This window comes from Cyrtonyx montezumae, unplaced genomic scaffold, assembly GCF_038088225.1.
Source record: "Cyrtonyx montezumae isolate F1298 unplaced genomic scaffold, pur_monq_1.0 scaffold_10, whole genome shotgun sequence".
Classification (NCBI taxonomy): domain Eukaryota; kingdom Metazoa; phylum Chordata; class Aves; order Galliformes; family Odontophoridae; genus Cyrtonyx; species Cyrtonyx montezumae.
In genome coordinates, this window is record NW_027071826.1 from 32,232,228 (window position 1) to 32,252,380 (window position 20,153).

Below are 20,153 nucleotides of genomic sequence, written 5' to 3' on the forward strand. Positions count from 1 at the left end.
CTCGAAAACTTATCCATAGCTACAATCAAGCTTGTGTGTGTATATCAATTCTAACTCCTTGTTTTGGTTACTGGTTCATACAAATTTTCTGAAACTTACATTTTTCTGGAAAATTTTTTTCCAGGTGGGGGTCTTTGGCTAAGAAAGAAAGAAAGAAAGAAACTGGTTCAGGTGATTTTGAGAATAAGGAAGGTGAAATATATACTTATCCAGTTAATAAAGTGCTTTGATCTTATATTAAAGAATTTAAGCTCCAAAATAAAGAGGAGCAGAAAACTGAAACAATACAACAACAGAAGAAACCAAAAGAGAGGGTTTGATGCATAAGTACACTGTAAGTATTCAGTGTGGTTTCATGTCCCTCTCTTACTCAAAAGCTATTATATCCTGCTTATTTGGCCTAAAATGTGGCCCTTCTTGCTTGATTTCTACAAACACATCAAAAGGTACTTCTAGAGCTCCTATGCCCCTGCAGCATCCACTGGAACCAAGGAAAGATGAAAATGCTTGAAACTTCTGAGAATTATGTTCATTTTTATTCAGATGCCTAGCTTAAGGGGCCACAATTAAAAGCGCTGATTCCAACTTTTAAAACATTGTCTTTATTACTTAACTGGCGCCCTGCTGAAATTGTGAAAAGACATCTCAGGTAAGAGAAGGGACGCAGACTCCCCTAAGGATAAAATATTGCCCATTTTAAGCAAGTGGATGATTTGCCATGGGGTTTCAAGAGGGCCAAAATGTCAGCCACAAAGTGCTACCTTGGAGAAAGCTGCAAAACATATTAATGCAGTTCAACTTATTTTTATTAATACTTCTTTTTTTTTTTTTTTTTGGCTGTCATGACTGAATGTATTACTTTTTTGTAATTTGTAAATGCTGTTTTAGAATAAGAGCACAGTAATAGCAGGATGTCACCATAATTATTACAGTACACATTAAAATTGTAAATACATCACTATAATAAATTTATCCCAACTTTTTACTCTCACTGTAGTCTCTTTACATTATAATTCACAAAAATAGAGTAAAAAAGAAAAAATCTGATTGCATCACTAAAAATTACCTACATGGATATACACTTTGCACATATGACACATTAAAAATATACACTAGAAAGCAGAGGCTTGCTTCCTTCCTTTATATTTGATTGCACCTACCCGTCCTCTTGGCCTGTTCTTTCGTTTTGGAATATCTTCCTCCAAATCCTCTTCTTCATTCACTTCATCTGCATTTTCATCATTTTCTAAAACCCTCTGTAGTTAAACAAAAAATAGTAATGGTTAGAAGAAAAGAAGATAATGCATACAAACAACTACTGCTCTTTACCACAGAGACTGCAGGTCATTAAATTACACTTGAGTAATGATATAATGCCAAACAAGATCCCAGAATACCTATTTCTTTCTGATGAAGCAAAATTTGCTTTTCCTTCCACCCTTAGTTTTCAAGGGGTTCTTAGTAAAAAACACCACTTGTATCAGTCAACAAAGGAAAAAAGATTTCTAAAAAAAGATAGTGGCATCACTGAGCATTGATATCCCAAGACTTTACAAGTGCTCAAATGCAGGCCCTTCATGGGAAATTGCTTGCATGACATTTGAATTTGGTTTCTTGTGCCTTTGTTTTCTTCTAATGTTGAGAATACACTTTAAGAAGTTTTAAATCAGTTGTTGGGGATTTTTTTGTTGTTGTTGTTGTTCTTGGCAGCAAAAAGAGAAAATCCTGCCATACATCCCAATATCTTCAATGAATCCAGAAAGTAACACCTTTCAGTTCTCACATCGTAGGCATAGCTCTAAAATCTGGAGAAAAGTTTTTGCCACATGTGAATACTGAGGAAGTACAGGCCTCATTGAAGCTGATGAGAACAATAGTTAATTCCATTAATTATTTAATAGGAATAATAATGAAAATTATAATAACAATTCATCATCTCACATAACAGTGTCAGCGAATTTCAACTCGACCTTTTGAAACATAACCTCTACAGAATGAAATCCAGGCAAAATTATGTACAAACTGGACACAGCACAGATGATGGCAAGATGAACCATCACAACACTAATGTGGAAAGGTGCTGTGCTGGAACACTCCTCAACTTCTGCCATCCCTCTTGCAAATAAAGATAGGAGCTGGAACGACTCTTGCCATTAATTATGTGGGTGCCATTCACTTAAACTACCATATTTGCAGATTCAAATTCATGACTTCAAACTGATGTGAAGGCTTCTCTTTAATCTTTTACTGTTTTTGTCTCTTCTGTATAATTTCTAGTTAACAGCTATTTGAGAGCCAACATAGGGAGAAGAGGAGCAAATCACAGAGGCTTTTTCTTCCTACATATCTCAAGCACTGAATTCTGAATTTGTGGGAAAGACTACAGAAGAAACTTGAAGAAAAAGTTTGTGTTTGGAAGACCAGCCATACAAGTTAATTCTTATTTTATCAGCTAAATTTTGAAGGCTATTAGAGGACAGTTCCTTTTTTAAAATGAACAAATAGCTCATTGAACATAGTAAAAGATCAACTCTTCATCTGGTTTCTGCTCCTTTTATTTGTAAATCCCAGGAAGGTATTAATAAGATTAGACCATCATGAAATCTAACTTCCCATAATACTTGACCACTAAACTTGAGAGGGTGGAAGAGATTAACAAGTTCCAGTTCTACATACGTAAAATATTTCTTTAAAATTCATGCAATTACATACAACTTGCTCTTAGATAACTGGAGCACTAGGAAAATATTGTGCATGAAGAGACTAGTGCTATGTAAGAAAATATGCAAACTTACTGATATGAATCTATATTTTCACCGTGCTTCATGTCTTAAATTATCTCAAAAAAAAAAAAAAAAGAAAAAAGAGAAGGCTGACACCATATTGTATGTGGGCCAAGAAGGAGCTAGTTTATACTAATAATACTATGTAAGTGCAGTTAAATGCTACAAACCACTTTCTTCATTTTAAATTCCAGCATTAATTTAGAACACGGAGAATAAGTAACCATGTGTAAATTTGATGACACTGCCAGGATAATGACTTTAATTCCCAGCAGAAAGGGTTTAGCCTTTCTGATACATGGTCAAAAGGTTATTCTAAGTCTTCTCCAGCAAATGATGGAGAGCCACATTCAATACTAATCTAAGGCAGGACAAAATCCTCTACTCTGTTAAATATCAGCTGTACATGGGGCACTTCCTCTTTGATGGTGCTCCTTTATCTGTGTTACTGAGAACAGGAGACCTAATTTTTCTGCCATTATGTGCACAAAATTTCAGTGGAACACTGGCAAATAGATCATTGGGACTGATCTTCAAGTAATACGTATTTGAAGCCTGCACATTTCTGTCTTATTTGACATGGGTTTTCCCACTCAAATTTTTACTAGTTTTAGGTATTGAATCACACAGAATCACAGAATGGTAGGGGTTGGAATGGACCTCAAGAGATCATCGAGTCCAACCCCACCGCCAAAGCAGCTCCCTAGGCCAGTTGCACAGGTAGGTGTCCAGGCGAGTCTTCAGTGTCTCCAGAGAAGTACAGATGCAACATCTTGTATATCAGCCAAAATGATTTGCTAATGGTTCTCCCTAAACCTCACAAGTAGAGATTCATAGCACAATGATGTTTTACCATCACCAAATATTTCCTGCTGCTCCCACAGGAGAAGCCTGCTTTCCTAGCAATTTAAGATGTCTATATGAAGTGGCATACCCTTAAGAACCCTTTACATTAGCCAAATTCCTTCTGTGACAGGTCCACAAGTGTGTTCCTACCTTTTATGTTGTTAAAGGATGAAATGGAATCCTTACAAATATTCATACAACTTTCAAATCATAATGCATGCAGAGGCAATATTTTTCATACCTGCAACACTAACAATAAATATATTCTAATGTTAATTATCTCAGTTAATTACTTTTTTTTCTTAAATATTTCTGGAAGGATTCTCGGTATAACCAAAAACAGACATGTGTTATTATTTTTTTTCTTACAAACAACTGCTGCAAATAGAACTTCAAACCCATGTCCAAACTCATTCTAAATCTGAGACACTAAAATTTGGAGTATGGTTGGGACCCATCTCTACTTGTCCATTCTACATGCAATCGTCTCATACTGCTGTAAATTGCAACATATAAGCTGAGCACAATACAGCCAAGCGACTGAGATGTTTGTAACAGAAGGTAGTGAGATCTTCAGTTCATTTTGAACATCACAGTGTAACACAATGGTTTGATAACATTTTGACAGCAGAATGACACAGATATCAACAGATGAACTATTCAGCAACAGGACAAAATCTGCTATGCTTAGAGACAAGTCATAAAATTCAGCACTGCTGTCAGGGCACAGTTATCTCCTTTACCTGGATTTCTTGTATAGGGTCTTCCTCTTTAGTGTCCATCTTTTTCTCTATTCCCTCTCCACGTAGCAAGGCTTCCAGTGTTGTACTTTCTGATGTGAAGCCATCCTTTTTCAGAGGCAGATCAACTTCTGAAAAACAAAAACCACCAACTTCACGTATCTCCCCAGACAGCTCACAAGTAGAAGGACAGAGCCAGCAAGCAGAAGACTGACAAACCTTTCAGCTTGTTTCTATCTTGAAGGAGACTTCTCCAAATCTCTACGGATTCCCTTATAGGATTCATTTCTATCTCACTGAAAATCTAGTATCTTTTCAAAAGCTGTGTTTGCTTACAGGACAAGAAGGCCAGATGTAATACATCAAGAGGAAATAAAAGGAGGTAAAAAATAAAAGGAGGTAAAAAATTCTTTTCCCTAATGTAAACTCCCTATGTTTCAATTAAAGAACAAAATCAAGTCTTTCCAAGACACTGAAATAACAAATATGAAGATCTGATCTTTTGAAGTGGAAAAGTAGTTCTGTGCAATTTAGCATCTGGCAGAGTTGATACAGACCAGCTACAAGCAGCATTATCTTACAAAAGAGCATGTTCCACACAAGGGGAAGTGGAAACCTAGTTTGTGGGGCCAATTAAAAAACAAACAAACAAAACTACCAAATTGAATTTTTGCCTTGAATTTTCACAGAATATTGACTCCCATTTTTTACTAGATAAAATCTTCAGTTTGTTCTAAATGGGACTGTACAAATGAAGAACCACCAGCAAGCAGTTACAAGTGCAGAATCTAGCCCGTGTATCTGGATGAACCTCAGCCACTGCATTAAGAACTAACGGGTGGCTCAGGGGCAGGCCTGAGGCATGGGACTTCAAATGATGAAGAGGGTTCATGAGGAAGCTTGATGCAACTTGCCATGCAAGTGAAGGTACAGAGCATAAATCCCCTTCAGAATTCTGTCACTAGATTATGAGACTTCAGCAGACAGGCAAATATAGCATGTTAATTTTAGCAAGATGTTAAAATGCACCCAGGAAAGAATTACATTTTCCTTGCAGATCTTGGCCTCTACCCTACTTGTGTAGGTGTTAATTCAGAGCAGTCCTATGGCAGAAAGACATCCTGAATATCTCTTTACCTGACAATGCCAAAACATGGATTTCTCAGATTCTCCCTCCCTTCTAAAATTAATTCCTTCCTCTTGGCCAATAGATTCACCAAGCAATAATGTATTGAATTGGTGCTTACAAAACAGCATCTGGTGTCCTTATTTCACAGCTCTGTTCACTTTTCATCTTATAGGACTGTTTCACAATCTGCTTGAGGCTGCCTGCTTTTCTATCACCACGAGTTGTAAACTCTGTAGGACATAAATTCATGTGTTTATAAAACCCCAAATCACTCCTGCAATCCAAATAATGAATGAACACTTCCACCTGAGACAGTAAATTATAATCTGTTTCCTGGGGGCAATTGTGTCTCAGGAATATGTTTGCTCTTTACGTAAAAACCTCTAAGCCAGCAAATTGTTCGGGGTCCCTGATCAGTGCTTCCACAACATGCTTGCTCAAGTTTTCTGAAGTGAGAGAACACTGTTCAGCCAATAACCACAGAAAATCCAGCAAAAATTCCAGCAAAATCTATTCTATTCATGGAGGGAGAGGCTGAGTACAAACCATGCAGAAAATTCAAACCACTGGGATTTTCAGTGGAAACTGCCAGGACAGACCACACAATGGGAGGGGGTCAACAGTGAATTGACCCTCCTCTCATCACAAGGTGGTCTAATTCAATCAGGCCTCTGTTTTTAGCATTAAGCTCTGCACACCACCCTCCCCTACTATGTCACCTTCTCCAACTTCTTCCTTATTTTGGACTAGAGAAAAGACAAGTCAATGGAGAATCACAGAGATCACAATTCCTGCTATGAACTCCTGGCGCTTCCCTCTGGGTGCTAAATCCAGACTTGATTTACATGCAAGTCACAACACTTGAACCTCAAGTCACTAAGGAACCTCCACAATCATCTCTGGCCATGGGCTAGGCTGGTTTCAAAGTCCTGCACCTAAGTGTAAAAGAGCACTTCTTTTGTATTGTGAACCTTGCAGGACTGCAAAATCCAACAGGTAATCATATATTCAGCAAGAGAAGAAGCTTCAAGCAAGCTCAAGGGCAGCAGTAACGAACATGTCTTCACTGTGACAAGCCTTGCCTGTCTCTAATAAACCCAGCAAACAAATGCATTAGTAAAGGGAATAAGCAATGAAGGAAGTGGAGTAGTAAAGCATATGAAAGTAAAACTACTTCCTGTTTATTCCAGAAATATTGAACATACATGGGGAAAAGTAGGCTTTAAGGTCAAAAAAGGGCAGCTGCTTTTAAAAAGTATGGTTATTTAGTGTGGCACTGCTACTTTCCAGCAGAAACACTTCAGGAATATTTTCATCCAAAAGTCTCAGAGCGTTTTCCAATTATTAAATTTAACATCCCATTGACAAGGCAGTGTAAGGTAACACCTTTATACCCAGTTCATTGATGGAGAGATTTAGTATCCAAGAACTAAATAGCAAGGAGGAAATCTTGGGAAAAGAAACTCAGGACAGTTGCCTCCCACCTGCCCACAGAGCTAACAGCTATTGAGTTTTTTTATCTCCTTCTCTGCCAGCAGCTTCTACAGGCCGTTTTCATTCCTAAGCAGCTCTAGAAAGTGGCAATGGCAGACCACCTTACCTGAAGTGTAAAGTTTACAGCTTAAGAACCTATGAAGGTCCACAGACAACATCTTTGTAATGAATTCTGTTTCTGTAATGAATTCAGTCTTTCCTGGAAGATGGTTAGTCTCTAAAGGGAGACAGTAATGAAGTCAGGAAAATGTATTTCCAAAACATTTATTGAATCCTCAGAGATAAAAGCATCCAAAAATCTAAAAGATGATTCAGTTAACCTAGACAAATAGTTCAATGCTATCTAATACATCTGACCTGAGGGATAATGCAGTATCACTTCCAGTTATCCTACATCTAGCTCCTCTGGAAATACCCAGAATAGCCCATCCTTTTCTGAATTTTGATGCACTTTTGTCCTCAATGCCTGCCTACCAGAGTGAGTTCAACAGTTGAACTACAGTTTGAAAGGAGTATTTCACTTTATTTATTGTCTGTCCTTTTGTTCTTGCCATAAGACAGAGAAAATAGAAGTTTCTGACCAAAATTTTTTGTCATTTCTGTCCATTTCTTTCCTTCCAAAGACAAACAGCCACAATCTTTTCTATTACCCTGCTGTGAGAGTTTTTCTGTGTGACTTTGTCATGTCAGATCTTTCTAAAGTTATTCTCATTCTTCAAAAACCTCATCGAGATGGACCAATACTACACCCAATCTGTTCAGATGAAGCTGCATCTCCCACTGGAAGTAGTGCGTTAAAATGTTCTTTACATTGCCTACAGCATTATGGCTCAGGCAGTCTCAAGAGTGCCCATGGCTACATGATAGGCAGAAATTAGCAACCTTGTAACAGGGATGAGAACTGCCAGTAGGTGATGCTTCAAAGGCAAATTAAGATGTCCATCCCACCGTCTATTCTCATAGGATATTCCGATCCCCACTAAGAGACTCTCACACAGGACATCTCCCCTGGCCATGATTGCTCCAGATAACTTTGTAGTATGTGCAGATTTTTGTGTGTACTTACTCATTCAATCTCTCTCTCCAGGAGATTCATTTCTGCATTACACAACACTGGACCAAACACCAAACCTTGCTACACAGGCTTTTATTTTTTGTTCTCTCTAATTCTTCGTTTCATTTTTTAATTTGCTTCATATTCTATTCTAAAAAGTTTTTATTCAAGACAAAGCTTTATTTATTTTTGGAGAAGACCAAAGGTCTTCAGAAAGTCCAAGTAAATTGTCAACCTCCTTATCTGCTAATCATATGGAGAATTTTAAAGAATGGTGAGATATGATTTTCCTTTGGGAGGAAAAAAAAGTCAGTCAGAACCTCCTATATCATCATTTCCCAGGTGCTTTACTGCTTATACCTAATTACTGTTTCAATCAATTTCTCCAGTGTTCATGTAGAATTTATGGCTCTTTAAATTCTTGAATCATGTCCAAATCCTCTTTAAATATAGGTAATAACATTTGCTACTCACTAATTGTTCTAAATTCTTTCTGTTGTAACTCCTAGTTTGTATCACAAGCTCCTCTTCAGACATTGCAATTTCAAAGAACATAATCTTTATAACAAGTAATAACTACTAGTAAAAGCCATATAACTAAAAGCTTACTCTTTTTTAATATAACAATTTTAAGATAGTTTGTAGTTAAGTTCTCATTTGATTAGTATTGCAAATGCAATAGCATCTGGTTAGTGTAGGAGATGCAGGGAATAGCACGTAGTGAAAGGCAGAACTACACAAAACAGAAGAGTAAATCAAAATTCATCAATGAAAAATAGAATATTATTTAAAACTTCTTCCCATTTAAATAAACTAAGGTATTATTGGTGTCACAGCTAAACATTGTGCACACTGAACAATGCAAATATGTCTACCAATACAATTAAAATTTATGTTTCTTAACTTGGCAGAGTCCTTTCCATGGTGATTAAATTAACATGATTATTTTTACTTACCAGCTCAGTGCAACAACCTCTCTATTTATCAAGATTGCAGTGGTAGAATCTGGGCAAGCACCCATGCCAGCATCACTCCAATATCTATTTTCTATGGAGATGCCATATCCAAAAGAATCACATTTCCACAAATCCTATGCAATGATGCACTTTTTCAAGTTTTGATTCAGCAGAATAGCAGTACATGCCTATCCTTAAATGTATTACATTTGATTTAAAATGCATTGGAGCTAAGCAACTTTTCAGTGTCTCTTTGAAACATGAATTAAAAACAACCATCCCTTTTTCTATACAGTGTAATGTATTTGTTTTACAATGGATCGTTTCCATCTCCACAGTAGCAGCTGCCACCCAAGTCATCATCTCTGTGCACTCCTAAGCAGCTCCATTTCCAGTTCTAATTGGGAACAGAGATACTTATTGGGTGAGTTCCAGCATGATCTATCATGCCAGAGACAGCTACAATGCAAACCAAAGCAATCCAGCTTCCAAAAACCCTCTTAGACAAACACTGACTTTGCACATAGATTTTCATGTGTTTGTTTCTTGGTGCTGTTTTTTTGGAACATAAAACGTGCCAGAGGAAATGATATATTAGGAGTCCATGAAGTGCTGTTTAAGATTGATAAATCCAAAGATATTACCTTAAGAACCACTGGCTCTTTAAAATCATATAGGTGGTCTAAAAAACCACCTAATTCACAGCAAACAGAACTACTGCTGAGCAAATGCAGCCACTAAGCTCATTAAGAGGATGTGGCAGGATGTGTTTGAAAGTGCAGTGCAGTGGCTCAGCAAGCAATTAAATCCCATGACAGTTTAAAATGAGAATCTATCAGTGTTACAAGAGTGTGAAGCCTCAGCATCTCTCCGCTGTTCCCACCCCCAGCATTTTATTTATGATGGTGTAGTGGGAACACGGGAAGTCAAAAAGATTATAATGAAATATGCCATATAAAAACCAGATTAAGCCTGCTCTTCTTTTGGGAAATATGCAGAGAGAGAAGCTGTCTGTTAGCTGTCGAGTTTGCAAAAGATACCATCTTTTGGGATGGTGCTCTCTGCCAGCAGACAGAGTGCCCCAGGGGAAATGGTGGTGAAAAACCCAGACTAGCAGCATCCATCCATCCATCATATGCTCATCTCCACATCTCCAAGGCACAAATACAGCGTAAGAGTGCAAAGGGTGGGGGCAGGGGGGACAGAATCCCTTAAGAGAGAACAAGGAGACAATGCTTTACATTGAATAGCTGGATTTCACTGCTTTTCATTATGGGCACAACCAGACTCTTCTCAGCATGTTTGTTTGCTTGCTTGTTACATTCGCAGCCAGTACAGTGATTTGTTACTGTCCTTGGAATGGATGTCATCAAAGCAGTGACCAGAACCCAGGTACAGTAAAGACAAGACTCTGCAAGACTTGCTCTTAAGTATGCCTCTGCCAGCACAGCACAATACTGATCTCCATTCCTCCCACAGATCTCCAAAATTCTTCTTTCACTGCACCATCATCGCAGGGGCAGATGGTCAGTGCAAGTGCCTTCATGCTCAAATCCTGGCTTTCTACAGTCACTGCCACCTCAGCCTGTTCTCCCAACATCACTGCACTCATCTGTAGCAAACTTTCCAGTGTCAGCTCTACACTTTCATTCCTCTCTAACCCCAATGCACAGGACCTCCAGCCACCCCAGCCTTTCCCAAGACCACACTGCTGCTGACACAGCCTCTAAGGGTCTCTAAGGCCAAACAAATGCTCCTAGACACTTGAAAAAAATCGAATTTGCTTTATTTTTAATCCAAGATATATACAATAAAGCCATGGCTGGATTACAGACTGCAAAACTGCTCCCCTAACCCTTTCACTCTCCCTCCAACTCCACCCTCAAACTTCATGTATACTGTTGCAATCACAAGGTAAACAGTGCCAGGGTGAGAACGAGAATGAGGTCAAGTAGAAAAATAAACATGTTTTAGAAGCAAGACTACTTGAAAACAAGTATATGTTTCCTCAGATACCAGTCATTTGGAGTAGAAAGAACAGTTTGGAGGATTATCCTCCATTAAGTGAAAATTCTCTTTAGGGGCAGAGCTCAGCTCAGCTCTGTACCCACACGATGCAGCCATGGAACTCTATACTGCTTCAAAATGAATCTTATTAACACTTGTTGTGAATTGTGGAGATTACTGTGGTTTGACCTAGGGAACACTGGGAGAACGAAAAATCCCTAGCACCTCTCACTTCAAAGCTGCTACTCACATGATAAGGTTGGGGGAATGGGGCAGGGAGAGAAAGAAAAAGAGGTAGAAACTGACAGAGGAAGCCACGATATGAGGAGACCATACACTTTCTTCAGCCTGAGCATAAACTGCAGAAAAATCAGACGATAACTTTGAATTTTAAAATCAGGATCCAATGGAAAAATTCTATCAATCCCTAGCTAAAATATGCCTCAGGGTGCTTCTACACAACAGGAGGGAGAAATAAAACTGCAAAAAAGAGCAGAGGCCCTCAAACATAAGGTTAAGTATTGTTTAGTTTAACCCATCATCAAAATGTGGACTTTACAAGCAGCTGTATTTCTCTGGCAGACTAGAATGCCTCTATAAAATCTCACAATAAAATAAAAAAACAGCCCTCTTGTTGGTTGTCTCTTAGAAGTTCTTTACGGATTTATTTCTCAGCAAACATATAAATCATTGTCACATTTAATATACCGTACCTGCTTTTCAAAGACTGCCAAATTACAATATCAGACTAAATGCTGGATCAAATAACTACCCTCGAGGTTCTAACCATAAAAGAATATCTCCTTTCAGTAACATTATTATAGCACTCACTTGTGCTCATGGTCGCTCTTGCATTTGTTTTCTAGATGGACTCAGACAAAGCCAGGACTTCAGCAGATTCTGAACAAGCAAACACTGTAGATGGTATCAGGTGGCTGAGACTGGATAACTGCTGCAGTTTAGAGAAAGTTCCTGAGTATTTGACCTATCCTTCCAGGCTGTGCACCACCCTTACATGGCTTTTGGCCTGCTATGGAGCAATTGAACAGCTTGGTCAATCTATCCACAAGTAGTTGTTTAGGCAGACTCACACTGATGGATAGGTTTTTGGCCTTTTGACCCATCAGAAGAACCAGAACCACTACCAAGACAGCTATCAGCCGCTCCCACACAGCACAGTCTGCAGATGCCAACAGAGAGTGGGCCTCTGCTGCAACCAACAGTATTATTTCTGCTCATGACAGCACTGAATCTAGCCTCATACATAAACCATACATAAAAACAGCCATACCTTAACCTTGCTACAAATTCTGTGACATTTTGCATAGCGTCTCCTCTTCCTTATCAAGAATGGTGGAGAGGATACCTTTAGTAGCAGATAAATCTCTGTAATGCAGTTATCTCTCAACTGCAGTGCACACGCATCCCAATTAATTCAGACTGGGCCTAGCAGAGCCGGCATTAAGCCAGAGCTGATAAACCTGCCAAAGCCAATCTGAGTCCTGCAATATTCCTGGGAGCCTGCACTGCGCTTTCTCCTACTTGGGACTGCAGGGGGTTATTTGCCAGAGTGCAGGGCTCAGCTCTACCTGACTCCATTTGCTCATGGGATGCTGCAGCTCAGTTAATGAGTTTCTTCTAAAGCCCAGAGCAGTAAGGAGCAGGTAGAGACATTCAAGAAACTTGAAGGCATCAGCACAGATGCAGCAGGGTTTAGTAGTGCTGCTCAGCTAGATTATAAGTGCCCTGGTACTGCATCTGTGTCTGCAAACCTCCCAGCTGCAGGAGCAAAGTACTCTGCAGCCCCAGTAGTGCTGTGAAGCAGGACAGCCACATGGGTAAGGCACATTGTTCTGAAGAAGACCTACACACCAAGCAGAGCTGGTTCAGCACCCATGGCTCACTAAATACCAAGCCTGCATAAATGCCTCTGAAGAACAGAAAGGCAACAGCAAAGTGACCAATTATTTTAGTGAGGAATAGGGAACAATAATCTTAGACAACACCCTTATAATCACTGCTATCTTCCTATATGACCTTGAGCCACACTCTAACAAAGGTATCCTCTATGTTGCCATTATCTGTCAAGAGGAGGATAGTCCTAATCTATCCTCTAGGATTTGGACAATATTCATAGGCATTCAGACATTCAAATAAAATGCACCAAAAATGCAAGGTGTTCTCACAGGTTCTCACAAAAACGGGTTTAAACACTTGGTTTTTTTTTAACCAAGAAAAACACTGAACTACTTCCTTTCCATGGCCAATTCACAGTTTCCAAAGAACGAGGATAATATTTACTCATATGGTTAGATGCATCTGACAGATCAAGCTATATAATTGAAAAATGTTATTATAAGAAGAAAGACTTGTAATAGAAAACTGGCATGAGATTCAGTAGATATCCCTTCAGAAATGGAAAAGAAAAAAGCAAATCATCTATGGTGATGTTCAGATCTGTTGCTGCAAAAAGGCAAGGAATTCCAAGAGGCCTATAAAACGTTTAGACAAAAAGGTGAACTCTAGAATTAATAACAGAATGGTAAACAGGAAGATTAATGGCACCAGAGAAAATGCAGATGGTGAAGCCCAGCCTGCAGGCTCAGCAAGACTCTGAATAGGGAGGGGGAAAAGGCAAGGTGTAAACAAGGTGACCTTCAGAGCCACTGGAATGCCTGCCAAAAGGCCAGCCAGAGGGCATCCCGAGACACAAATGTGCCATCTGGGGTAGGCTGTCTCGTGACAGCATGAACAAGATTTGTCTTTTTCAAAAATTGCAGGCAGGCAAAATGAGTAGTGGCAGAAAATCTGACCATTCATTTGAAAGAACAATTAAATTCACAAGTTAGAAAATGATGCTATCTGATTTGTAAAAAAAATATGACAGAAAGGCTAAGAGTAAGGCTCTGAATATCCCCACTCACAAAGGTCTTGTGTCTGCTTATAAAGCCTACACAAGCAAGGAGTGGGGGAGGAGAAATTGGTTTTCACTAAACGAATGTTTTTCTTGAGAGTTTATGCTTTTTGTTTAGAATTAAAAAAAAAAAAAAGCACAAACTGCAAAGCAGGCTTTTAAACCCACAACGGTACAAATTTTCCCCGTAAGTCTGTTCACTCCAGGTGCCATTTTTGGGTCAGAAGCAGGTAAAGACTCCTCAGACACATCTCTGTGTCCAATATCTGCTTTTACAGAGTTCCCTTGCTTGCTCTTAGTGCTTCATTGGGCCTTGAATATCCTAATAAGCTTTGAGCATGCCTGGAAGATCTCAATTCTTTACCTACAATAAAAGTAGGAGACAGAAATCTCCTACAACAATTCTGCAGAGAAGCCTGGCTTTTTCAGACCTTGTACTTAGATCATTGAGGTTAGCAAGGAAAATTAGAAGTAAATGTAATCACACATTTATTAAATACGTCAATCACACACCACAGTGAGTAGTGCTAATGGGAGTAATGCTATCTCTAAATAAGCCTTCTACAAAGAAAGCTATTCTGTTATAATATCCAGAGGCGGGAATTTTAGGGAAAAAGAGAGTAAGCAACTATGTTATTGCCCACTGTGGAAAAAAACAGACCCCAGCTCTGGGAATCCAGCACAGGCAGAGAATTAAAATACCTCTTTTTTTTCAGTCTGGCTCGAAGTAGATCACAGCTGAGAATTTCAGGCAAGAGTGGCCCATTTGAGTTCAGTGCTAGATTCAGTTAATTCAGCACTAAGTTTATAAGCAGACGAATCTGAATGTTTTTCATTATGATAGGTTGCCTACCAACTGCAATGAAGACTTTGTCGTGACCTTCAGTTTCACAGCATGAACCACAGGTGCTGGATGAGTTCAGGCAGCTTGTCAAAGCTTATGCAGCCCCAGCACTGCTGTATCAGGCAGGCTAGGCCCAAGTGAACTTGTGTTTCTTGACACGAGCTGCCAGCACAGCTTCTGGGCATATACATGGGCACGTGCTGCTTTTCAGATAGCCCCATAACATGGCTCTGCCAGTTACTTTCTGAACAAAACAGGAGTGAAGCATGCATCTGAAACACTAAAGTTGCATTGAAGAAGGAATCAGGAAAGGCGAGGAAGGAAAATAACAATATGGAGGAAAGCTATTGTGTTCCTTGTCCTTGCCTATTGCAGCTAAGCTATGGCAGACTTTTTCTGAAAACTGCAACAGAAAATTCTTCAAAATAAAGGTTCTGGACCTTGGATAATCCTTTTTTAAATCTCTCTCTCATTTCTCCATCTTGCTAATAAAAAAATGCTGTAAGTTCCTAGATCCTAAAAACATACATTCTGGGCCATTTTCCACACCTTACGAAATACAGCAAGAATAGATGACAATGGGGGAGAAGGAGAGAGAGCCATACCAGAGGAAAATAAAGTGAAACAGAGAATAGTTGCTCTCCTTTCCTTTCCCCCACTCAGCTTTCATTTCCCTTTGTTCATCTAACATTGAGCCAAACTAAGCCAAAGGAGCTGCCGTGCTGGGCTACAAGATTGATGGCTGCAGGCAGACTCCACAGTGAAGAGACGGATGACTGGTCATTTCCCTGATGCTCTGAGAAACATCCATCCTTGCAGCCATGCTGAGCCCATTCGTGCTCCTTTTGAAAAGAGAGATAAACACAGGCAGCCGGAGGCACCTGAGTGTCCTTCTTCCTCAGAAGGACACAGTTATATTCCTTTGGGTTCCCAGAGAAGGTCGCTCTGTCCATCCCTGAACATCTGGCTGTGGGATTTGCTAACTCTCTCCCCCCCAGCAATCATCCATTTATTAGAGAACAGTGCAAGTTGGAAGAAAATGGTGAAGAGAATGGTGTGACAACCTCATCAATCTACAGCTACACTCTTGGCTATTTAGCTCCCTTTACGTTATTCCTAGAATAGGGGGGGGGGGGGAGGAGCAGGGGGGAAGATGCACTACTGGTATGAAAAAATGAATTGTGGAAATGGCAACGTGGATTGGAGTAGGTCCTTATGACTATTAGAATGTTGTGCATGTACTAAAGCAGTAGGGAACTAATTAAGATTCAGGATTGAAAGGCAAAACAAAAAAGTTGGATGCACTCTGGTTCCATCTGTAGCACTTGCTGAGAGTTCAGATGTACTTGAGGCTTTATCTTCAGCAGAGAGGGTTATTTTTTTTTCCATTCAGGCATTAAAAGAAAGCTCCCCAGTAGAATATACCATAAGTATATTTATAGTGCCATCCCTAATATAGCAGCTTCAGAGGCACAAAGCACTTAATCCCAACTCTTTCTGTTTAGTTACTAGTATCTTTGTTTGCTGATACTGTATTGGACTATAGCACTGCTCTCAGAAACAGCCTCTGTGTTTCCAGTTCTCCTGCCATGCTGCTATCTCACTTAAGCATTGAGCATTACATGGCAGATGTACCCATAGCATCATTAACAAATGCAACATCACTGCAGAAATTCCTATGACTATGAACTTCACTGTGTCAGAGCAGCATATATCTGTAACTGTCATTCACAGACGTTTCACAAAGCAAATCATGACAATATAAAGGCATTCAGCATCTCTTAAAAATACAAAGAAATGAGCCACTTGCTTAGTATTTAAATGTAGTTTTAGCACTAACTGTATGCTTCAGCTCTGAAAATTTGTTTTTTATTCCTTCATGTAATGCTTTTTACTTTAGGCCAACAATAAAAGATTTTTCTCTACAGCTTCATAGGACATGCATAGGATCTTTAATCATGGCCATATGTGTTCCTAAGACATCTATCCCATACTTCCCGAGGGTAATTACATACACTGACAAGTCCATCATAAGTGAAGTTTTCATCCGTTCTCCTACATCAAGAACCACAGCTCCAGCTGATGTAAACTCCTGCTCAATATAGAGTTTAATGGAACTGTATTCACCTACAGCAGCTAAGGTCCTGGCCCTAAATCATCTTATTAGTGTAAGGGGAAATCGTGCTCCAAGTGCAACCTAAGTCAGATCTCTGGTCTGGAAGATATATGGCTTTTCTGTGCAATATATCTGTTTCGCAGTTTATTCCCCTCCAAATGTACATTACATCAACTCTCTCTCCACTAAGGACTTCATTGTTGGGAATGGACTCCATGGCAAATGCCAGTGGTGTCTGAATTCTGAAGCATGAAATATCTATTGTTTATTAGACAACCAAATAAAAAACACGGAGCATACAGAAATTATTTGAAATCCAGTAAAAACATGCTTACTACCTTGATCAAGGCTTGATTACAAGGGTGCAAAATGTTTACCCTGAAGAATGGAAATAACAGATAAAACATCCACCAGGGAAGGTGGTGGAAGAGGCAGAGATGAGGGAGAGGACACCACCATACTCTTCATTCTACTATCAGCAAATCCATATATCTCAGATTGTAAGATCTCACACTGGACTTTATATTAACATTTATTGCTCTTCACTTTATATATGCATCAGAAAAATATCACCTGCAAGAACTTTTATAATATTTGAGACTACAAAACAATTTAATTTGCTTTGTGCCAGGAGAACAATAAAATTGAAGAAAACTTTTTTAAAAGTCGTATTTTGAATACAGTGACATTCTGTGGTGTTTATTTTTAATATACACACATAAAATAGTGTGCATATTCTACTAAGAGGTAAATCTAGTAACCCAGTGGTTTTATGGGGCTCTATCTTGCAAGATGCTTAGTACCAAACCGGCAAACCTGGTCTAAACAATTCTTCTACATGTAGATTTGATTTTAAGCATGTGACATGCCCCATTAATTGCAAAAAAGATCACTCACGTTCTTAAAGTCCAAGCTCAGGTGCTTTCCTCATCTGGGGTTAGACAGCTTGGCATCTTAGAAGGCTAAGCTCTGAGGACTTGATCCTATAAAGCCCTGTCCATGTGATTACCAAAGAACTCCAAGGACTAGTCACACAAGCACACAAAATAGACGTTATACATTTGATAGAGGATATGCATTTTTTAGGATCTTGTGCCCAGTACATGCATCTGGACTATTCTTGTGTTTCACAGAAGTCCCTTTGCCAATACAGCTTATTGTTTTTTAAGGAATTTCGACTGGTAAGAAAAGTGCCAGAAGGTTTGCAGGCAAAGCTGCTCAGGTTCAGCTCTAGCTGCAAGATTGCCACAGAACAGCTTCCCACTGCTCCTCCGCTTTGCTGGAGAGCAGTTGATTTGTGCCACGAGCAAAACAAAACCACCTGGTACCAGTAGCTCCCCAAGTACCATCACTGGGGTCCACCAGTAGCTCCCCAAGTACCATCACTCACTCAGGGTCCTCACAGCCCCTTATTCTGCAGGCCCTGAGGGGACTGCTTTGGCAATCCATGTCTTGGCCCCTGCATCTGTTCAAAGTGCACTGACACACTCTTTCAAAGCCACCTCTTCTCAAAGTGCACAATCCTATCCTAAGCACCCCTACAATCCCCCCTTCTTAAGGTTAAAAGGTATTTATTTCAGAAATAAATCATTCTAATGGTTACTTAGAGACATCAGTGTTAACTTCATAGTAAGGGGATAAACCGCACGGCATTTTATCTTCCCAGAAGGAATAACATTTCCTAGAGACATTGCATTCATAGTTAGGCTTTGGCAGCTTAGGAGGTACATACTGAAAAACCTCTTCCCAAAAACACTTCCTAGCAGACTGATGTAGGTCAAACACAGAGTAGCCTAGAACAGTGGAAGAATGAAACAATGGACTGGATAACAAAGAAAGGGGGCTGGGACCACATGTAAGCACCCACACAAGCAGTCTCAGGTTGCCTCCAAGCTCTCCTCAACACCAGCCACATTGCAGAGGCTCCAAGTTCATCACACAACTCACTTCTTCAATTTAATGGCCTACTACAGTAATCTAGTTGCCCCCAATCATTTTCAGAATTGCCTGACTCCAAAGTCACCTAAGTCCATTTTCAGAAATACATTAAACACAGCTGAGACTACATGCCAGTGAAAAAATCACCTTCAAGGGTCTGCCAGGCTTCTGAACTCGCAACAGCCTTGTGTGCATTCCCTCTGTGAAGTCTACATTCTCATTCTCAGGGACAAGACTCAGAAAGACAAAGATTTAACTGTTTCCAAAATCACTTTATCTTATTTAGTTGCTACTTCTGCCTTAGACTAACCACTAACTGCTAGAGCCAGAGGGGTCTGGCTTCAATAGGCTTTTGATCAAACTCCAGAGATTCCAAAGCCCAGTGGCTTTTGCAAGCAGCTTTCTCCTAATTATGCAAACTAGCTCAGCCACACAAGAACCAAGAGTAAACCCAGGTGATTCATGTGAGCAATCTTAGCTAACCAACACAGTTCTCACAATAAAATTGTGCATATAAAATACTTGTAGCGACCTGTTCCAGATCCCTCAACTGAAAGAGAAACTATTTACAAAAAGCGAATTCTATAAACTCTAGTAATGTGACTGCAGAGTGGAGCAGCAGCAGTGTTCCTGTTTTCTTGACTCTTTATAGAATATTACTTACTTTTCTAGAAATCAGTCTGTTTTATACCTGCAAAATCATGAAATTCCATTTGAGGGGAATATACATTCAATTTCATCCTTAAACCTACTGAGCTAAATTAGACTAAGAGCTTGCATCTTAGTACACATGACAATGCTCATGACAATACATGAACTAAAGAAGTCAGAAGTTACTACAACCATGGCAGTTACACAAGGAGTGCAGAACTTGCTAGTGGCAAAAGTGAAGGAAGACGAGTTACACTGCACAAAACTTGAGATAACTTTCCAAGGGTTAAGCTGCTCAGCCAGCCTTATGAAAACTGACTCAACAACTCACCTATGTTGAGTCTCTTTATTTATATAAATGGGTGTGTAACAAATTACTTGTTGTCTTGGCCACCACAGTACATACATGCCCAGGTTTTACATCGGCATAGTACACTTCTACACCAGCTCTGCAATATTCTCTACACCTCCCAAGCTCTCTAAAAAGATTTATAAGCTAACTGTTAGGCACTTCTCTGAAATAGACAAATCAGACAGATGTTTTAGCACCTCAGTTTTACACACTGAAAAGCAGAGAGAAAAAGAGATATTGAAGAGATATTCCACTGCCCTTTGTGCTGTATGGTGCAGTGATGATAGTATGGGGTCACATGGCAGAACTTTAAACGAGGAGGTTGGCAC

General features: G+C 39.5%; 1 protein-coding gene across 4 annotated transcripts in view; it reads right to left on the reverse strand.

Moving 5' to 3' along the window:
- DPF3 (double PHD fingers 3) overlaps window positions 1–20,153 on the reverse strand; it is a 154,204-nt gene that overhangs the window by 54,856 nt on the left and 79,195 nt on the right. For 2 of the 4 annotated variants that reach the window (XR_010623347.1, XM_065754752.1), the window contains exons 4-6: window positions 4,373–4,500; window positions 1,161–1,256; window positions 100–138 (exon numbers count right to left, since the gene is read on the reverse strand). Coding sequence is in view for 2 of the 4 variants with exons in the window: in XM_065754752.1 (XP_065610824.1) it covers window positions 100–138; window positions 1,161–1,256; window positions 4,373–4,500 (263 nt within the window). In the remaining 2 variants the exon portion in view is untranslated. The remainder of the gene's footprint in view (window positions 1–99; window positions 139–1,160; window positions 1,257–4,372; window positions 4,501–20,153) is intronic. The other 2 variants (XR_010623348.1, XM_065754753.1) reach the window with 1 other exon arrangement.